Raw genomic sequence first — 17,694 nt, forward strand, 5'->3', positions numbered from 1 at the left:
AAGTCTACTAATATTATTTACGAGAATTTGAAATCATGATGAATGGCAATACATCTGCAAAGTGCAAACAATGCAGTATATAAGACTGGATGTGTCTTCTATGGATGTAATTGATCATTTTTTTTGCACATTGAAAGACTTAACTGTCTTAAGTGTACAGACTGAAGAACGACTACAAAATGTGCTAATCAAAACACTGGATTGACTCCAATTTCATTTGTTAGTCTAAGGATATTGAAAATTTTATACTGCTAATTTGAATTACTTGGACTTTTAAAATTACAATGTGTCTTTTTTTTATCTAATATGGTGGAAGATCACCTGATTTAAGGCTGTCTGCATTTAACATGCTGGGGTGCTAGAGCTCTGTGGATCGTAATGCACAGTTGCACATACGTCTGTGTTATTATATCCATAGAGAACAGACCACTGGCTCCAGCTAATGTGCTTTCAAGGTTAGCAAATTCACCCCTTGAAATGGCATCACATGAAAGTGGAAAAAACAAACTATAGTACATGGTGGGCTGTGGTCTTGTAAGAAACTAAAAAAGGTATCTTGTTTTACATTTGGGCTAAGAATGTCCAACAGTAGTATTTTCTTTTCCTTCACACAATATGCTTCAGGGTAAGTCATCAATAATGCATATTAATGATTTTATTCACTATTTTATGCCCTTCACGAAACATCTGACATTTACAGTTTGACAAACGTGTATTGTATGTTCAGTAGTTCTTGGATACGTACATACACACACACATAACCACACAACACTGTGCCCTCCATAATATTTAGGACAATGACACATTTATCTTTGATTTACTATTCTGCTTCCCAGCTTAAAACTTACAAATCAAACAATTCAGAGGTGATTAAAGTTCACACTGCAAACTTTCATTTAAGGGTATTAGCCATGTAGAAACAACACTCTTTCTACATGGCCCCCCAATTTCACACTTTGTGTGTAATTTTAAACTGTGGAGCCGAGGGGGAAATGGAGGAAAAATGGGTCGTTGTCCCAAACATTATGGATGGCAATGCATATTTTATATTATATACATACATACTGTATATACTCATATATGTGTGTGTGTGTTTGTGTATACATATATATATACATATATACATATATATATATATATATATATATATACATACATATATACACATATACACACATATACATATATACACATATACACACACATATATACATATATACATATATATACACACATATACATATATATACACATACATACATATATACATACATATACATATATATATATACACATTACATACATACACACACACATACATACATACATACACACATACATACATACACACACACACACACACACACACAGGTGGGCAAACGTAGGTTTACAGTTCACATAGAAGTCAAAAGGTTATGATTGCTACACTGAAGTGCACTTTAATAATAAGATGACAAATATTACAAATGATAAAATAATAAGAATAAACTGTGTTTCGCATACTATAAACCTACTTTTGCCCACCCCTGTATATATACATACATACACACAAACAATTCTCATTAAATAATGAATTTCTTAAAATATATACATAAAAACACACCCGTCACTAAAATGGGCCCTTTATATAGCAACTGTTTTCTTTTGCTATGATTTTCAGTAAATAGTCACTCTTGAAAAAAATCAAAAACAATGGTAAAAAATGAAATTTGCTCTAATAAATGAGTCTCTCTCTGCATCACAAATGACTTTACAGATAACTAAACACTGCATTACAGAACAGGCATTCACCATTTTTATGAGTGATTTAAGTCGCATATTACCAAAAGCACGTTGCCATGAATATACAGTGTGGTCCCCTCTACTCGAGACCTCAAATGCACCGACAGGATAACTTTAGAATGTTGAGGTCAACTCTTACAAGCGGACCCCATGACTTGTTTATAAAAATGCAGTATGGAATAAAACAGACATCCAAGTCACAAAGATAACAACCCTCGACTCTTCCAAATCATCATTCTATTTAATAATTGGATGAATAGTTCAATCAGCAACACTTATTAAATAAAAGGAAAACTTAAAAACAAAAACAAAGAAAGGTGTTCTAGCAAAAGTCCCCTTTCCACATAACTGTGGGTGCAAGTCCTGCCATGTACTGCTGGTATGTGCTGCCTGTGGCATTAATCTCAATTTAAAACAAGCCAGAAGGAATGTGCAATTGTGCTTGAGAATGAGCAGACATGGCTAAATATGAGCCTTAGTGACAGAACCATGACCTAGTCCTGACCCCATGAGCACATGCTGTTGAATGAAGGTATGTGAGGGGGAAACCTTTAGTCCAGTCCGCAGTTGATTTAGCCGAACAGCATAGTACATAACTTGTTTTCTGCTCCACCATCTCCCCACCTGTAAGTACTATGCTTATAGTCCTTGACGTCAGTGTGGTCATCACAAGCCCTGGAGCACCCCAACCCAAGCCCCCCACCACCCCAGCACCAAGAACACACCACAATCTCTCCTTGTCCTCCTCCTGTTCTTTCACTGCCACTTCAACACTAGATGGAAAAATCAAAGCGAATGACATTAGGTAAAAAGACAGCAGGTTTCCAAGGAGACAGCTGGAACTGACCTATCAGGAGACAGCCTGCAACGCCCCTTCACCCCTTACCGTCTACCAGACGCGGGTGATTGGCACATCACACTGACAGAAGGCAGAGGCCGACATTCAATCCACATTCATGTCGAGATGAGGAATCAGCAGCAAGATTGTTTGCCCACAAAAGCACTAAAACTACCTAAAGTAAGACGGCAGGGGGAAGAAAAAAAAACCCTAAAGATGGGTGCTGTCTTTAGAATGTAAGAAAGCTCTTACTGCGATATAAATTAAAAAAAAAATAAAAAACACAAAAAGGCAAATTCCTTAAAACACAAGAAAAATTTTAGACTGAAGGGAAGATTTGGACCTCTAATCTTAAAGGGTATGCTTAAGATGAAGTATTGTGTCATCAGCTTCCGGCTCTCAGATCTCTCTACGACACTGTGGTGTGTGTTCAGTTACAATAAGCAGTCACATTAAATATGCACATGAATTGGACAAAAGCGGTACAGTCCATGTATTCTAGCGATGTCATGTTTCCACAACTCCTCCACAAATGCTAAGTGTCCTCCAGCATCCTATCACTGACTAGAGAAGGGATGAGACCAACAGTCCTATCAGGATACAGAAAAGCCACCAAAAAACACAGCCAAAGCACAATTGTTAGTATCTTTAAATTTAAGAACCGTAAAAAGATTAGTAATAAGTACTTCAAAGATGACATGGCGCAGAATGATGATTAACTAGGGTCCTGTGGTACTAAAATGATTAATAGTGCTATAGTATATGCCGCAAAAGTTACATTGTCTTATCTTAATTTACGCATTAGCTCAAATTTACACAAAATAATGGCAAAACACAAAAAAAGGAAACTACATTAAAAAAAAAAAAAAAACACTAATGATGCAGCACCTTGTTTTATTCTTTAACAGCAGAACAGTAGCTTGTCTTGCTCGGTCTGATGCAGTTGTACCTGAAAGAGGGAGACACACACACACACACACACACACACACTTTCAATACTCATTCTTGATCTCATCCACAGCAGCACAAGCAGCAGCAAGATGCATTCCTTTCCAAATTCTTGTTCTGTCTCAATCACCCTGGCAGGCCGTGACACAAGAAATCTGCCTCCCATATGCTTCCTCTGTTACATTCGCCAATGCACATGGCGGCACAACAGAGAAAGACCTCCAGCTTCCTGACTATCACTCAGTATTACTCACCACATTCACATTCTCATGTGTACATCTCTCCTGGCTAGCTCATTTTTATGAAACTGTGTTGCCTCCTAGTCTTTGCTGTGCTACACTTACACAAGGTGTAATATCCACCTCTGCTGTTGTGGGCAAAATAACATTACTGCAAACAAGTATATGTTGCATTTAAAGCTACTGAGATAGATAGAGATATATAGATATAGATATATATATATACATACATGCATATACATATATAAACATTATACATATTAATGGTGTGATCAATGACATTTTCACTATCTACGGTGCCTAGGACCATACCACTTATAGACAAAGCATACACACACACACTATATATATATATATATATATATATATATATATATATATATACTAGACATTAAGCCCGTTACAATAACAGAGTTACAGAGGGGACTGGGTGGTCTCATGGTCTGGAATCCCTACAGATTTTATTTTTTCTCCAGCCGTCTGGAGTTTTTTTGTTTTTCTGTCCCCTGGCCATTGAACCTTACTCTTATTCGATGTTAATTAATGTTGATTTATTTTGTTTTATAATTGTGTCTTTCATTTTTCTATTCTTTAATATGTAAAGCACTTTGAGCTACTGTTTGTATGAAAATGTGCTTTATAAATAAATGTTGTTGTTGTTGTAGAACAGTATTGCATAAACATTAGTAGGAACAGTCTATATTAAATGGCAAGGGACCATGTCTTAATTTTTTTTTTGTCAAAAATATTTTTGCAAGAAGCCTTAAGTAAATTAATAATAAAAAAAATAGAAAAGTATGACAATACAGTAAGTATAATTAATATTGCCTTAGTGTAAACCTTTGTAACAATCTGTAATACACAAAATCTGAAGAAGATATTTTTTTACCTCAGGAAATTTTTCTATAAAATTTCATTATAGACAACATTTCTTGTAAATATTCTGTCTGAGTTTGGCAAGAGTTTGCCTTGTTCAGGACCATCTACAACCTTGACAACAACATCTGGATAACTTCTAACTCTTGATAATGCAACATATAACTGACCATGGCTGAATGCTGGTTCTGGCAAGTAAATGCCAACTTTTTTGTAAGGTTTGCTCTTCTGAGTCTCTCTCTCTTAGCATTTTTCTGACGCTCATTTTCTTTTTTTTTTCCCAATCGATCTATTTGCTCTCATTTTACTTTGTTTTTCAGCCTCTCTTTTGTTGATGTTTACTTGTTGAGCTGACCGTTCTTCCAGGAGATGTTACTTATATAGGATTTGATTGTCTGTGTCTTTTGTCCTACTTGACGTGTTTTTTTTTTTTTGGGTGGCAATGTTGTTAGTAGATATGTCCGTAATATTTTTTCTTACAGTAATACTGGCTTGTATGTGGCCACAAGGCCATTCACTGTGTACCCAGCTTCCAGTGTGTGCTTTATTTGCTTATTATGCGCTGCCGCGGATAGGCCATTCACTGTGTGCCCAGCTTCGTGTGTGTGTGCGACCAAGGTGCTGTGCGCATGGGCGGGGCACGGTGCGATGTGTGTCACGGCTCCCGCGCATGCGCATTTCAGCAGATGACACACACACGGACACCTGGACGCACACAGGGCTTTTATTAAAGAAGAGATAGATAGTAATTTTAGTGTAGTAGGCAAGATAGATAGATAGATAAATAGATAGATAGATAGAGATAGATAGAGAGATATATAGATATATATATATAGATATATATATAGATATATATATACACACACACATACATACACACACACTAGTAACATGCAGTGAATACACTTGACTTATAGTTTTCATCCTCTTTCTCTGTACGTTTATCGTTTGTTTGCTCAGACGTTGATGCGCTTTCTGCTTTCTGAGCAGCTCTTCCTTTCTCCACCCTATTGGTCCGCTTCTTCTTTTGTCTGCATTTTTTTGCATTAAAACTGATTAAGTCAGTGTTTGTGTTGCAGTTACTAACTTCGTTTTTCTTCATTTTTCACTTAAGCTGGCACTTAAGTCTTCAATCTGCCTCAAGAATGATTTAAGATATGAAGAGGTAGGGGAAGTCACGGCGAAGGTGACAGGGAATGAGAAGGACGCCCTGCTGGCCGTTACCGAGAGTTGATTCTACAATAAAATAAAATAAAAATAGGAATAACCTTGGAGGTCAATCATCACCTCGAAATTGGACAGTAGACGTCACGTAGTATATGTGTACCAAATTTCAGGTCAATAGTTCAAATGGTTTGTGAGCTACAGGCGATTTAAAATCCAGGACAGACAAATGGACAGCCACGGTAGCGTATTATATAACAACATATCTATATATACATGATATATACCTATATATCTATATATACATAAACATTATACACATATATCTATATACACACATATATATGTGTGTATGTATGTAAGAGAATCGGCCATGAACTTAGTGATTGACCCTAAAAAAACCTTATCGAAGCATCCCTCTTCTAAACCCAGCTAATCCACTGTTAGAATTATTAGGGCTGGGGCCTACTGTAATGGATTCGGATGGGATGCCAGTCTCTCAAAGCACACTAACACCTACACAAGCTGCAGTTTAGTGCAGCTTAAACATCTTTGTGATGAGGGAACACTCAGAGAATACTCCACAAAGACGTGGAGAACAAGCAAAAAACTACGGACATTGTTCCACTCCGAATCTGAACGATGACACAGCAGTATAGACAACTATGCTAAAATTGTCTATTGTAAAATATACATATACCTGTACTGTACACAGACATATTATAAGTTGACATATTTGAGTATAGGTCTTAAATCTCAAAATAGAAGCTATTTGGATGCATCCAAGACAGCATTAAATTACGAAACAAACGCAGACATCAGCTTAAAGAATCACAAGACTCTTATCTGGAGTTCTAAAAGCAGTGCAACAAGACGCAGTTTGAGCTAAATGGACAAGTAATTTTGTTTATCTACATTTTTCCTAATTGCGAAATTTTCAAATGAATGAGGACAAATCACAAAATGCCAATCCCTCACTTGCATATCATGTAAACATTAATATGCCACATAGCCTACCGCCAAGTCTTTGCAGCATTTTGCCTGCATGCAAATGCAGGGAGAAATTAAAAACTTCCATGCTTTTCTTCGATATGTGTGAAAAACTGACTAGAGAGAAATCCAAACTGACAAAATTAGCAAACTGCACACAGATAACAATGAGGTGTGAAATGCAACCTCAGGAGCCTGGATCTAGGAGATGAAGACCTACCCATACACGTATATACAGTATGAAACGGAGATACTGCATAGCTGACATTAAACAATGTTTGTGCTGCCCTGCACAGGCAACTGAGGTGACAATGTCGCATGAAAACAGAATCTTAAAATTGGAGGGGAAAATAAAATTAAATAATCGTATGTAATCAATCCTAAGCGTGCTCATGAGTGTATATTATATACTGTACATGAATAGTAACAAAAAATTACTGGTAAAGCAAGTTTTGATTTAAACATGTTCACAGCACTTTCAATTGTTCAGAAAAGATTAAATGCCTCCTCAAGGGCAGGCAAAGCAAAGCCCTCCTTCGCTACGACCTCCCTCTATGACCGTGTAATGGTCGTCTGTCATGCTAGCAGTGAGGGCTGAAGGCTCTCACATTTGCATTCTTGGTGGGCGAATCCTCTTTCTGTTCTTCTGCCTCTTTCTGTAAAGATCAGACGCCGTCACTTAATTTGCTTTAAAATGTCAGATATCCACGTCTATAGTGAATGAGGGGGGAGATAGAGAGAAGAGCGCAAGGATTTTTCCCCCCCCCTTTTTGCTCCTAGCTATTTCTAATTTCATGCTCTGTCATCATGCCTTTAAAATTTACTACTACCAAGAAGCCCTTTTCTCTGTAGGAGCTAAGTTTGTGTGCAGCTCAAGGTTTGGAGAAGGGGAAGGGGGTTGCTGCAATAACCAAGCGGACCCTGCTGTGAAAATAAGTAACCCCCACCCTAACACAAGCTGCATGCCAGCTGACGTTACCAACTGATCATCAAACAAATCTGCTCATTGCCAGCCAATAATTGCCTGTTTTTGTACTCTACACTTGACATCTCTGCTGGGGAACAGAACAATCTACCTATTATACACGCTCTTGTAGAAATCTTCAGACATTTACAAACTTGCAAAACAACTACGAGAATAAAACACCATATATACAGCTCCTGTGTAATATGGATGGTATAACGTAAAGAAAACTATTATATATACACACACACACACACACACACACACACACACACACGTGCACAAGGTGTAGATAAAAGCAATGAATGAAACAAAATTTTAGCTTTCTATTCTTTTCTGTTTTTTTAGCTCTGAATTTTCTTGCATTTTTCTTACTCTTTTGAACATACATACACTGAATTACAGGTCCATAAGCATTTGGATAGTTACGCAATTTTCATAATTTTGGCTCTATATACCACCACAATGGACCTGAAATGAATAAAATCATTACATGATTGAAGTGCAGGCTTTCAGCTTTAATTCAGAGGGTCTCACAGAAAAATTGTATGAGCCATTTAGGAATGACAGCCATTTTTATACAATGTCCCTCTATTTTCAGGGGCTTAATAGTATTTGGACATTTGACTGACGTGCTGTTCCAGAGCCAGGTGGGTGTAGGTCCCTCATTATTTCATTAACTATTAAGCAGGTAGAAGGTCTGCAGCTGACTCCAAGTGTGACATTTGCATTTGGAAGCTGTCACTATGAACTCTCAATATGAGGTCCAAAGAGCTGTCCACGCAAGTGATAACAGGCCATCATTAGGCAAAGAAAACGAAACAAACACTTTAGAGAGAGAGCAGAAACACCAGGAGTGGTCAAATCAGCCTTCAGGAACATTAAAGAGAACTCAAACCCCTTGAATTAAAACTGTAAGTCTACACTTCAATCACATCCTATTGCTTCATTTCAAATTCATTGTGTTGGCGCACAGAACCAAAATTATGAAAATTGTACGACTATCCAAATACTTATGGGCCTAAATTTATATATATATATATATATATATATATATATATATATATATATATATATATATATATATATACCCTCATATACATACAATTATATACACACACAGGGTGAGTCTAAATTATGTTAACACTAATTGTAATGCTATTTAAATACCTGTATACAATTTTTGTGCCACATATGGTCCGTGTGTTGAACATGACGGCAAACAGGTTGATCCATTTCTGTAAATCATCTTGCACATCTGAAGTATGTTTTGTGAATAAACTGTTTCCGCCATTCAAATGTTAATATAATTCCACTCACCCTGTGTGTATCTTTCTATATAATACGGGGGGAGTTTCAGGTGACATCCGTGGCTGTTCGACATATACTACCATATTTGTCTGCCCAGGATTTTAAATCACCTGTAGCTCGCAAACCGTTTCAACTATTGACCTGAAATTTGGTACACATATACTACGTGATGTCTGCTATCTGCAGCAATGCTTTAAAACACCAGACACAGACAGATATAATTAAACTCTTGAACGTCTATGCTGGACAACCCTGAGATATTTCATAAAAAAGCCATCATACTTGGTACAAATGAGTTTGCAGATGAAGGAGATTTCATTCAACCTCAACAAGCAAACAGAGCCATTTGTTAAAAACCTACAATCTACTAAAGTCTACTAGTGTTAATAACATTAGTAACAAAAAGAATAACAAAAGAATAATAATATTAGTATTATATGTAGGAAGTAAAAATGTGAGCTTTGAATACACAATGGGAAGCCAGAAGACGAAGAGTGCACCTTATGAGAAGGACTTAGGAGTCACTGTTGAGTCGTCACAATCAACTGCCAGAGAGAGTTCAGAAGGCTAACAGAATGTCAGGTTATAGAGCGCGCTGATGTGTGGACTACAAGTCACAGGAGGTGCTCAAGCTTTATAACACACTGGTGAGGCCTTGTCTGGAGGCCTGTGTGCAGTTTTGGTCTCCAGGCTACAAAAAAAAAAAAAAAAAAGGACAAAGCAACACTAGAAAAAGCCCAGAGAAGAGTGACTGATTCCAGGACTACAGAGGATGAGTTATGAAGAAGGATTAAAAGAGCTGAGCCTTTACAGTTTAAGCAAAAGAAGATTAAGAGGAGACCCGACTGAAGTGTTTAAAATGGTGAAGGGAATTGGCTCAGTGGATCAAGACGGTGACTTTAAAATCATTTAAACAGCAGCACGGGAATACAGTTGGAACATTTTAAGGGTAAATTTCACACAAAAATTACAAAGTTTTTCTTCACACAAAGAACCTCAGACACATGGAGTACGTTACCAAGTAGAGCAGTAGACCGTAGGACTTTAGGGACCTTCTAAACTTGACTTGATGTTGTTTTAGAAGAACTGAGCAGACTGGCGGGCTTTGTTGGGATGAACGGCCTGCTCTCGTCCAGATTGTTCTAATGTTATAATTACAAAGCAATCAGCACCAATGTCTGAATATATATTGGTTACAAACAAAATGAGTTCCCCTCATACCCTCAATGGTACTGCGATATGGAGAGACAAATGGCTGGATGAAAGTACAAGGATGTAGGTTCTTCAACTTGAGCTTGGGCCGAGCATTTTTCAATCTGCGTATTTCAAACTCAGGGTCACCAAGAGCAGAGACCTATTTCAGCAATGCTAGGTGAAAGCCAAGAACCAGCACCAGATGGGGCACTAGACGTAGACGCAGCATTTTCTCTAAATAAAAACACATTAGCTTCTTATGTGGTAGGCAAGTATGTATTTTTAAAATACAGATATTGGAGGCTCGTTATTTTTGTAAGCACAAAAAGCAAACCTTGTTGGTTGGTTGATTTGTTCAGAAAACACACACACACACACACACAGCCATGGAAGAGATCAACAGAGAGAAGTCAACAGTGAAATTCTCAGTGTAATGGGTCAAAAAAAGAAAAACGCACCACCCGACAAGAAGAAGTGGATGTTAACCGTCAAGCAAGGCAGTTCTAACCTCGTGATTTGGGACTCAACATTACAGAACAATCAAGAGTTTTGCTTTTCGTCAGAGAACTCGACTGGAGACCGTTAAATTAAGCTACCCATCATGCAGTGGAATCTACAAGAAAGACAAAACCTACAAACCCGTCTCCAATGTAATGGCCGAAAGACCAATGCAGAGTCCTGAGTAAACTCTAAAAGGAATATTGGTGCAAAAACATAAATAAGCAATACAGTTGAAAAGCTCCCACGTTACCACGCCAAAGCAGCTCTCTATGGAGGAGTGGGCCAGGAGCCCACCACAGATATGCCAGGCACTCAACAATAACAGAGAGCGATTGTTTGACCTTCTTCCAGCTAAATATGCAGCAATAAATGACTTCTTCTAAGAAGCTGACTACTTTACCGGACAAGTAATTTCAGTGTTACCTGTTCACTTGGATTCTGTTTCCCATCAGGCTTTGCACAAAGATCAAGCTTAAATTAGTGAACGTTTCAGAACAATCAAAAGTCAAGAAGTCAGAAGGGGAAACACAAAAATGCACTCACAAACATACAAGTGAAAGGAATGTTACAATTTTTTCAACTCATAAAAGTTCAGCCGTGACCATCACTTGACCACCTAAAGGTCCTCCATGATTGGGCAAATGATTTTGTTCAAATCTGTTCTGTGGTTTTTAACAATAAAATGTACAAACTGAAGAAAACTTTAGGAGCAGCTCACAAATGTACAGAACAAGAGGAGCTGCTGTCTCACCAAAGAGCTGGAAAAACAAGTTCTGTCATCATGGCGAGTTTCACGTCTCTCAAGAAGGAGAAGAAAAAAAAAAACAAAACCTTCTAACTTATAAAACTATATATAAAAAAAAAAAATCTTATTTTTAGTAAGAGGCTCCTTTGCTTGGTGAGCTTCATCAGACAAATATGATAATCTTCAATACAGGAATGGAGTATGACGGCGTGTTAAAAGCTGCAACACACCTTTGCAAAGCAAAACGTAAACCAACAGAACACGGGCAAGACCTCCGAACAGAGCTGGCATTGTTTTTAGAAAGGCATTCCTTGAGACGCCCACCTACAGGACTGCACCTAACCCAGCTGACACCACTAAACATAAAAACTGCGACTAACCCAGAACTCCCTCCAGTCATCCCTCAACCAAAGATAAACAGCACCCATCACAAATAAAACAGCATAGTGGTAAAAATAAAGCCTGATGCCCTGCTTACCAGTCTTTTCTTTGATTTCACACAACACGCTGAAGAGAGCCGGCTTCATCCTGTGACAGTTCAGTGCGTGTTTTCTGTTGAGACACAAGACTAACATATTAACACACAAGAAGAGCGTCAGTCAAACATTACTGTGTACAAGAAGACAATTCCAAGAAAAAACAAAAAAAAAAAAATGTAAAGTTGGGGGTCCTGCTCTGGCCTGGCCACAGATCAGCCAGCAATCCGCTGTAACCAGGATGAGGTTTTTCAATCCAGAAGGAATTGGGGGAAAAAAATGGATTTAAGACTGGGAAAAGGTTTGTGTGTTTGTAAGAGTTAAGGGAAAAAAATACAACAGTAAATGGTTTCTAAAACTGAGGCATACCCCTCACCAGAGAGTTCCCATAATGCACCGCTGTGCAGTGGAAAGTTAAAGTTCCTATTTCAGTATATTACCCCCCTTCCCTTTTTCACCTCAAGGTAAAAAACAGGACAGTGCAAAGACGCCAAACAATTTGAAATAATGAAAGTGACGAGTGTCAGCACCTATGATAAGAAAAGGATGGATTGTTACATTTGTCAGTCGAGAGTAATGCTTCACTATGAAAGCCATATATTAAATAAAGCTTGACGGATACCTCACTGCCAGAGCTTATCAATGGCTACAGTACTGAAAACTGAATATGAAGCATTACAAATAGAATGTCCCAGATTCTGAAAACTAACAAAGATGCATAAAAAAAAAACAAAAGGTGTGAATAAATTTGAACTAGGACTCACAGACTAGGATTTCACCACATGCACTTGAGAATGTTGAATGTTTGTGTTCTACCTTATTTCTTCTTATCCTTTCCTATCCTTTTGTAATTATATTTATTTATATTTTGACACCGCAGGGACTGCACCTAATTTTGTTGTATTTGTTACAATGACAATAAAGATATTCTGATTCTGAGACGCGGTCATCCACTTGAAACTAATCACGTTCAGGCCTGGCCAGTACTTGGATGGGAGACCATATAGGAAAAGCTTGGGTTGCTGCTGGTATCCTGTATGTGGATCCCAACGCCCCAGTGCAGCAAAGGGGACATTGTATTGTAAACGAGCCATAAAACCGAGGTTCTGACTCTCTGCGGTCATTAAAGATCCCTGGGCATCCTACATAAAGAGTCGGGTGTATCGTGATGTCATTGCTAAATCGCCCACCACAGCCTAGTCATTCTGGCCCCTTATCATCCCTCGTCTCTAATGGGCTCTCTCTTTCATCCCTTCACCACCTAGCAGCTAACGTGTGTCGAGGATACTGGAGCAAAAATGGCTGCCGTCACATCATCCAGGTGGGTGCCGCATACTACTGGTGGTTGAAGTGGCTCCCCACTCAATGACGCTCTTTGATTAGTAAGAAAGTGCTATATAAATGGGAAGAATTATTATTATTATGATTATGATTATGCGAAGGACCACCAACACTCCATCTAGTTTGTCTTTCAACTTGGCAAATTTTTCACACTACATTGGCATGAAAGGAAAAAAAATCCTTCAATGACCAGATTACTATGTGGATTGCTTACTGTCGTCAACTGACTAGGCTCTGTCAATAATGCACTTTAACCAGTTTACGATTTTTTTGAACAGAAATCTACACAGAAGAGCTCCAGATCCTTCAAGTAGTGGACATTCTCAAGGTTTGATGTGGTTCTCCTAAACGGCGCTAGATTCAAGACAGCGGTAAAGGGAACGTGCAAGTCTATACTAGGCTTTTATCTCTTCCAATAGGATTATTAATTTTACCAAGACAAGCTGAAGTGACAGAAGACGAATACAATTTTAGTGGAAAGAACGTTCTTACTAAAAACCTACAACTCAAAGAAAAGGAGGCTGTTCTATGGCATTTCTAATCAGGTGCGCTGAAAAATCAGGATACGGTTTTATTAATTTTATTTATTTTAAGCATCTACATGCCCTTGCAACATCTCTAAACACCACAGAGGAAAGCTTTTTTATTGTACAAGTCTCCATAACACACACACACACACTGAGGAGTCGGAGTAAGGATGTCCTTTATTAATATCTCTGCATCACACACAGCGGGGTAAAGATGATCTTGACACAGCAGTGCTACACACAACGTAAAGGGCGAGAGTAAGGATACTGTAGGATTCCATGTCCGTCTCACACACACACACACACACACACACACACACACACACACACACACACACTGAGGAGTCGGAGTAAGGATGTCCTTTATTAATATCTCTGCATCACACACAGTGGGGTAAAGATGATCTTGACACAGCAGTGCTACACACAATGTAAAGGGCGAGAGTAAGGATACTGTAGGATTCCATGTCCGTCACACACACACACAGGTAAGATTGCGGCCACGCTGAATCCTGATATCACACCTGTAAAAGATGTCTTAAGTGACACAGAAACACAGAAATTGTACGTTTGCCACAAACATCCAAATGTTGTGTTCCTTCTCACAGCTCCACAACACACACACTGCATAACAAAAGCCTGATGTTGCAACCATTGAGGTGTTGGACTAAGACATTTCTATTTACATTTAGTTATTTGGCCTGCGCCTTTAACCAAAGTGACTCATATTTGATATAATTGGTCAAGTTTCTTTTTGGTTTTCCAATTGGAGCAGAGGCAGGTCAAGTGACTTCCTCATGGACACAATGTGTCAGTAGCAGGATTTGAACCCACAACCTCAGGGTTTGAGGTCCAAAGTCTTAACCATTACAACACACTGCTTAAGAATAAGAGTGATCTTAAATAGCATCTCTATACTACAGACTGTCATTCATTTTCCACCTCTTACCCGAAGCTGGGTTGTGGGTTCAACATTCTTAGCAGTGAGGCCCATACGTCCCTCTCCCCAGCTACACTTGCCAACTCATACTTCTGGATCCCAAGGCATTCCTAGGCCATCTGCAAGATAAAATCCTCCCAGCAAGCCCCAGGGTCTCCTCCCAGCTGGTTGTGCCTGTAACACCCCCACAGGGAGGCATGCCTGAACCACCTCACTGCACTCTTCTTAATGCAGAGGGTCAGCATCTCTACTCCAAGCCTCTCCGAGATGTCTGCACTTCTCACCCTGTCTCTAATGGAGAGCCCAGCCAACCTACGAAGAAAGCTCATTTCAACCGCCCTTATCCACATCTTTATTTTTTTGGTCATTACCCAAAGCTCTTAACCATAGGTGAGGGTAGGGACTTAAGATTGTCCGATAAATTAACAGCTTGGCCTTCGGATAGCCTAGCAAGAACATTTTTACATGTCAGACATTAGGTAAGAGCTCTCTGGTGTTGTATATCTGCAAACTGAACATGAAGCAGCTGGACAAGTCAACAAGTTTACATGGCAGCTCGAGACCTCATGCATGGCAGAGATGGACCAATAGTCTATATCATGGTCACTCCACACAAGCAGCTTAAACACACCAAGGAAGGCCCGAGGACACTCTTATAAAGCCCTTCATGTAGCGAATGGTGTGTTGCTTCAGTAGAATACAAGTGACTTAATTTCAAGCAATCTAATGTGGCTATTAGAAACATTTCTAAGTTTTACATGAATTTGTGTAAATCTGCAATAGCTTAGGGGCATTACAAAGCTCCTACAATATTACAAATGTGGCTTTGCCCATTCTCAGTAATATGCCTAGTATGTACATACATTTTCAATTACAAATATTAATGTCAATTAATTTCATTTTTGCCGCCAGGTTAGTGTTCACGCAAACTTAGGCAAAGACTGCTACTTGTATAAATTTAGGAAGAATAAGAGTTAAAACCACAAAAATCAGCCAGCCTGATAATAGATCTTGCCACTCTGGACACGACCATGGGGGTGACTTACACAAAGTGACTGGCATCCTGAACCAAAAGGTTTACCAGAGCTTGGCTGTTACATCAGCAAAAGGTGCAGACAATTTGGAGGAACCAAAAATTGGAATAAAGTTTGTACACTTAATGATTCCTAACTTGAGGTTAGATTTAGGGTTAGGTGCTCTAAAACATTTGACTGGTAGTATTTAGTTCTTATAACAGCATGCGGTGGTTATTGAGACTGAGCAATGGTACATTTGCACGTGACATTTTTCTTGTGCCATTATGCATAAGACAGAGTGAAAGTTCAGGACCTGCACACATTGCTGTCACACAGCGCCATACGCTGCAGTGAATATCGGGAAGCAAGAGTATGGGAGGTGCACATCTCCCTCATTCTCAATCCAGCACACCCCACTACGATCAACACAGAGAAGGAGTACAAGAGATGACGTTCTTGTGTCATACCATTAAATAAAAAGCATGCCACGCTCATTTTAACGTCCACAGAGAAAGCTGAATTCAAGTGACCTTAAAGGCTTCAAAAACCAAAATCAATTATTCAATACGTATGCACAACTCAAAGTCTAAGGCAAGCTTAACTCAGAGGAAAAGAAAACAACAAAACTGAATCGCCATTGCATGGTCAAGCCTCTTGTACAGTTCATGGGTTCTGCACTTCTGAATTTATTAAATCGGCTCCTATGTTTGCAGTCTAACTCGCTTCTTTTTAAGCTATTCGTCCTCTGTAGGTTATGGGCCCATCTACTGAGAGTAGCTTAAATCTTAACTATTATAAGTGAACATCACAAATTGAAGGGCTTAAACATTAAAAAGGGGGATTCACTTGTAGATCAGCAGAAAAGAGAGTTTCATGATGTTTGAAATCCATAGCACTGAATCTACTTAGCACCATTTGGCTACATTAATAACACCACATGTTAAGTTATATTTTACGTGATGTAATTCAAGTGCTAACAACTCAAATATGGTATTCTTGAATAAATTTTCTAATGTATAAATGGCAAAAGAGAAAGACATAAAATAAACACTTTATGCCGCTGTAAGAGAGCCTAAAGCAAAATGCAGGCAAGCAGTAAAAAATCAATCAACATTCAGTACAACTGTGTGGTGTGTGTATACACAATAAGCATTGAACCCATTTATATATATAATATTATATCTCTCTCTCTCTCTCATATTTTATATACTATATATATATATATATATATATATATATATATATATATATATATATATACACACACCTAAAGGATTATTAGGAACACCTGTTCAATTTCTCATTAATGCAATTATCTAATCAACCAATCACATGGCAGTTGCTTCAATGCATTTAGCGGTGTGGTCCTGGTCAAGACAATCTCCTGAACTCCAAACTGAATGTCAGAATGGGAAAGAAAGGTGATTTAAGCAATTTGGAGCGTGGCATGGTTGTTGGTGCCAGACGGGCGGTCTGAGTATTTCACAATCTGCTCAGTTACTGGGATTTTCACGCACAACCATTTCTAGGGTTTACAAAGAATGGTGTGAAAAGGGAAAAACATCCAGTATGCGGCAGTCCTGTGGGAAAATGCCTTGTTGATGCTAGAGGTCAGAGGAGAATGGGGCCGACTGATTCAAGCTGATAGAAGAGAAACTGACTGAAATAACCACTCGTTACAACCGAGGTATGCAGCAAAGCATTTGTGAAGCCACAACACACACAACCTTGAGGCGGATGGGCTACAACAGCAGAAGACCCCACTGGGTACCACTCATCTCCACTACAAATAGGAAAAAGAGGCTACAATTTGCACGAGCTCACCAAAATTGGACAGTTGAA

The 17,694-nt window shown here is 38.6% G+C and overlaps 1 protein-coding gene across 4 annotated transcripts in view; it reads right to left on the reverse strand.

Moving 5' to 3' along the window:
- pbx4 (pre-B-cell leukemia transcription factor 4) overlaps nucleotides 1-17,694 on the reverse strand; it is a 240,271-nt gene that overhangs the window by 176,635 nt on the left and 45,942 nt on the right. For all 4 annotated transcript variants that reach the window (XM_039770401.1, XM_039770399.1, XM_039770402.1 and 1 more), the window contains one exon: nucleotides 12,031-12,104. In XM_039770401.1, coding sequence (XP_039626335.1) covers nucleotides 12,031-12,104 — 74 coding nt within the window. The remainder of the gene's footprint in view (nucleotides 1-12,030; nucleotides 12,105-17,694) is intronic.

Source organism: Polypterus senegalus, chromosome 12 (genome assembly GCF_016835505.1).
Source record: "Polypterus senegalus isolate Bchr_013 chromosome 12, ASM1683550v1, whole genome shotgun sequence".
Classification (NCBI taxonomy): domain Eukaryota; kingdom Metazoa; phylum Chordata; class Cladistia; order Polypteriformes; family Polypteridae; genus Polypterus; species Polypterus senegalus.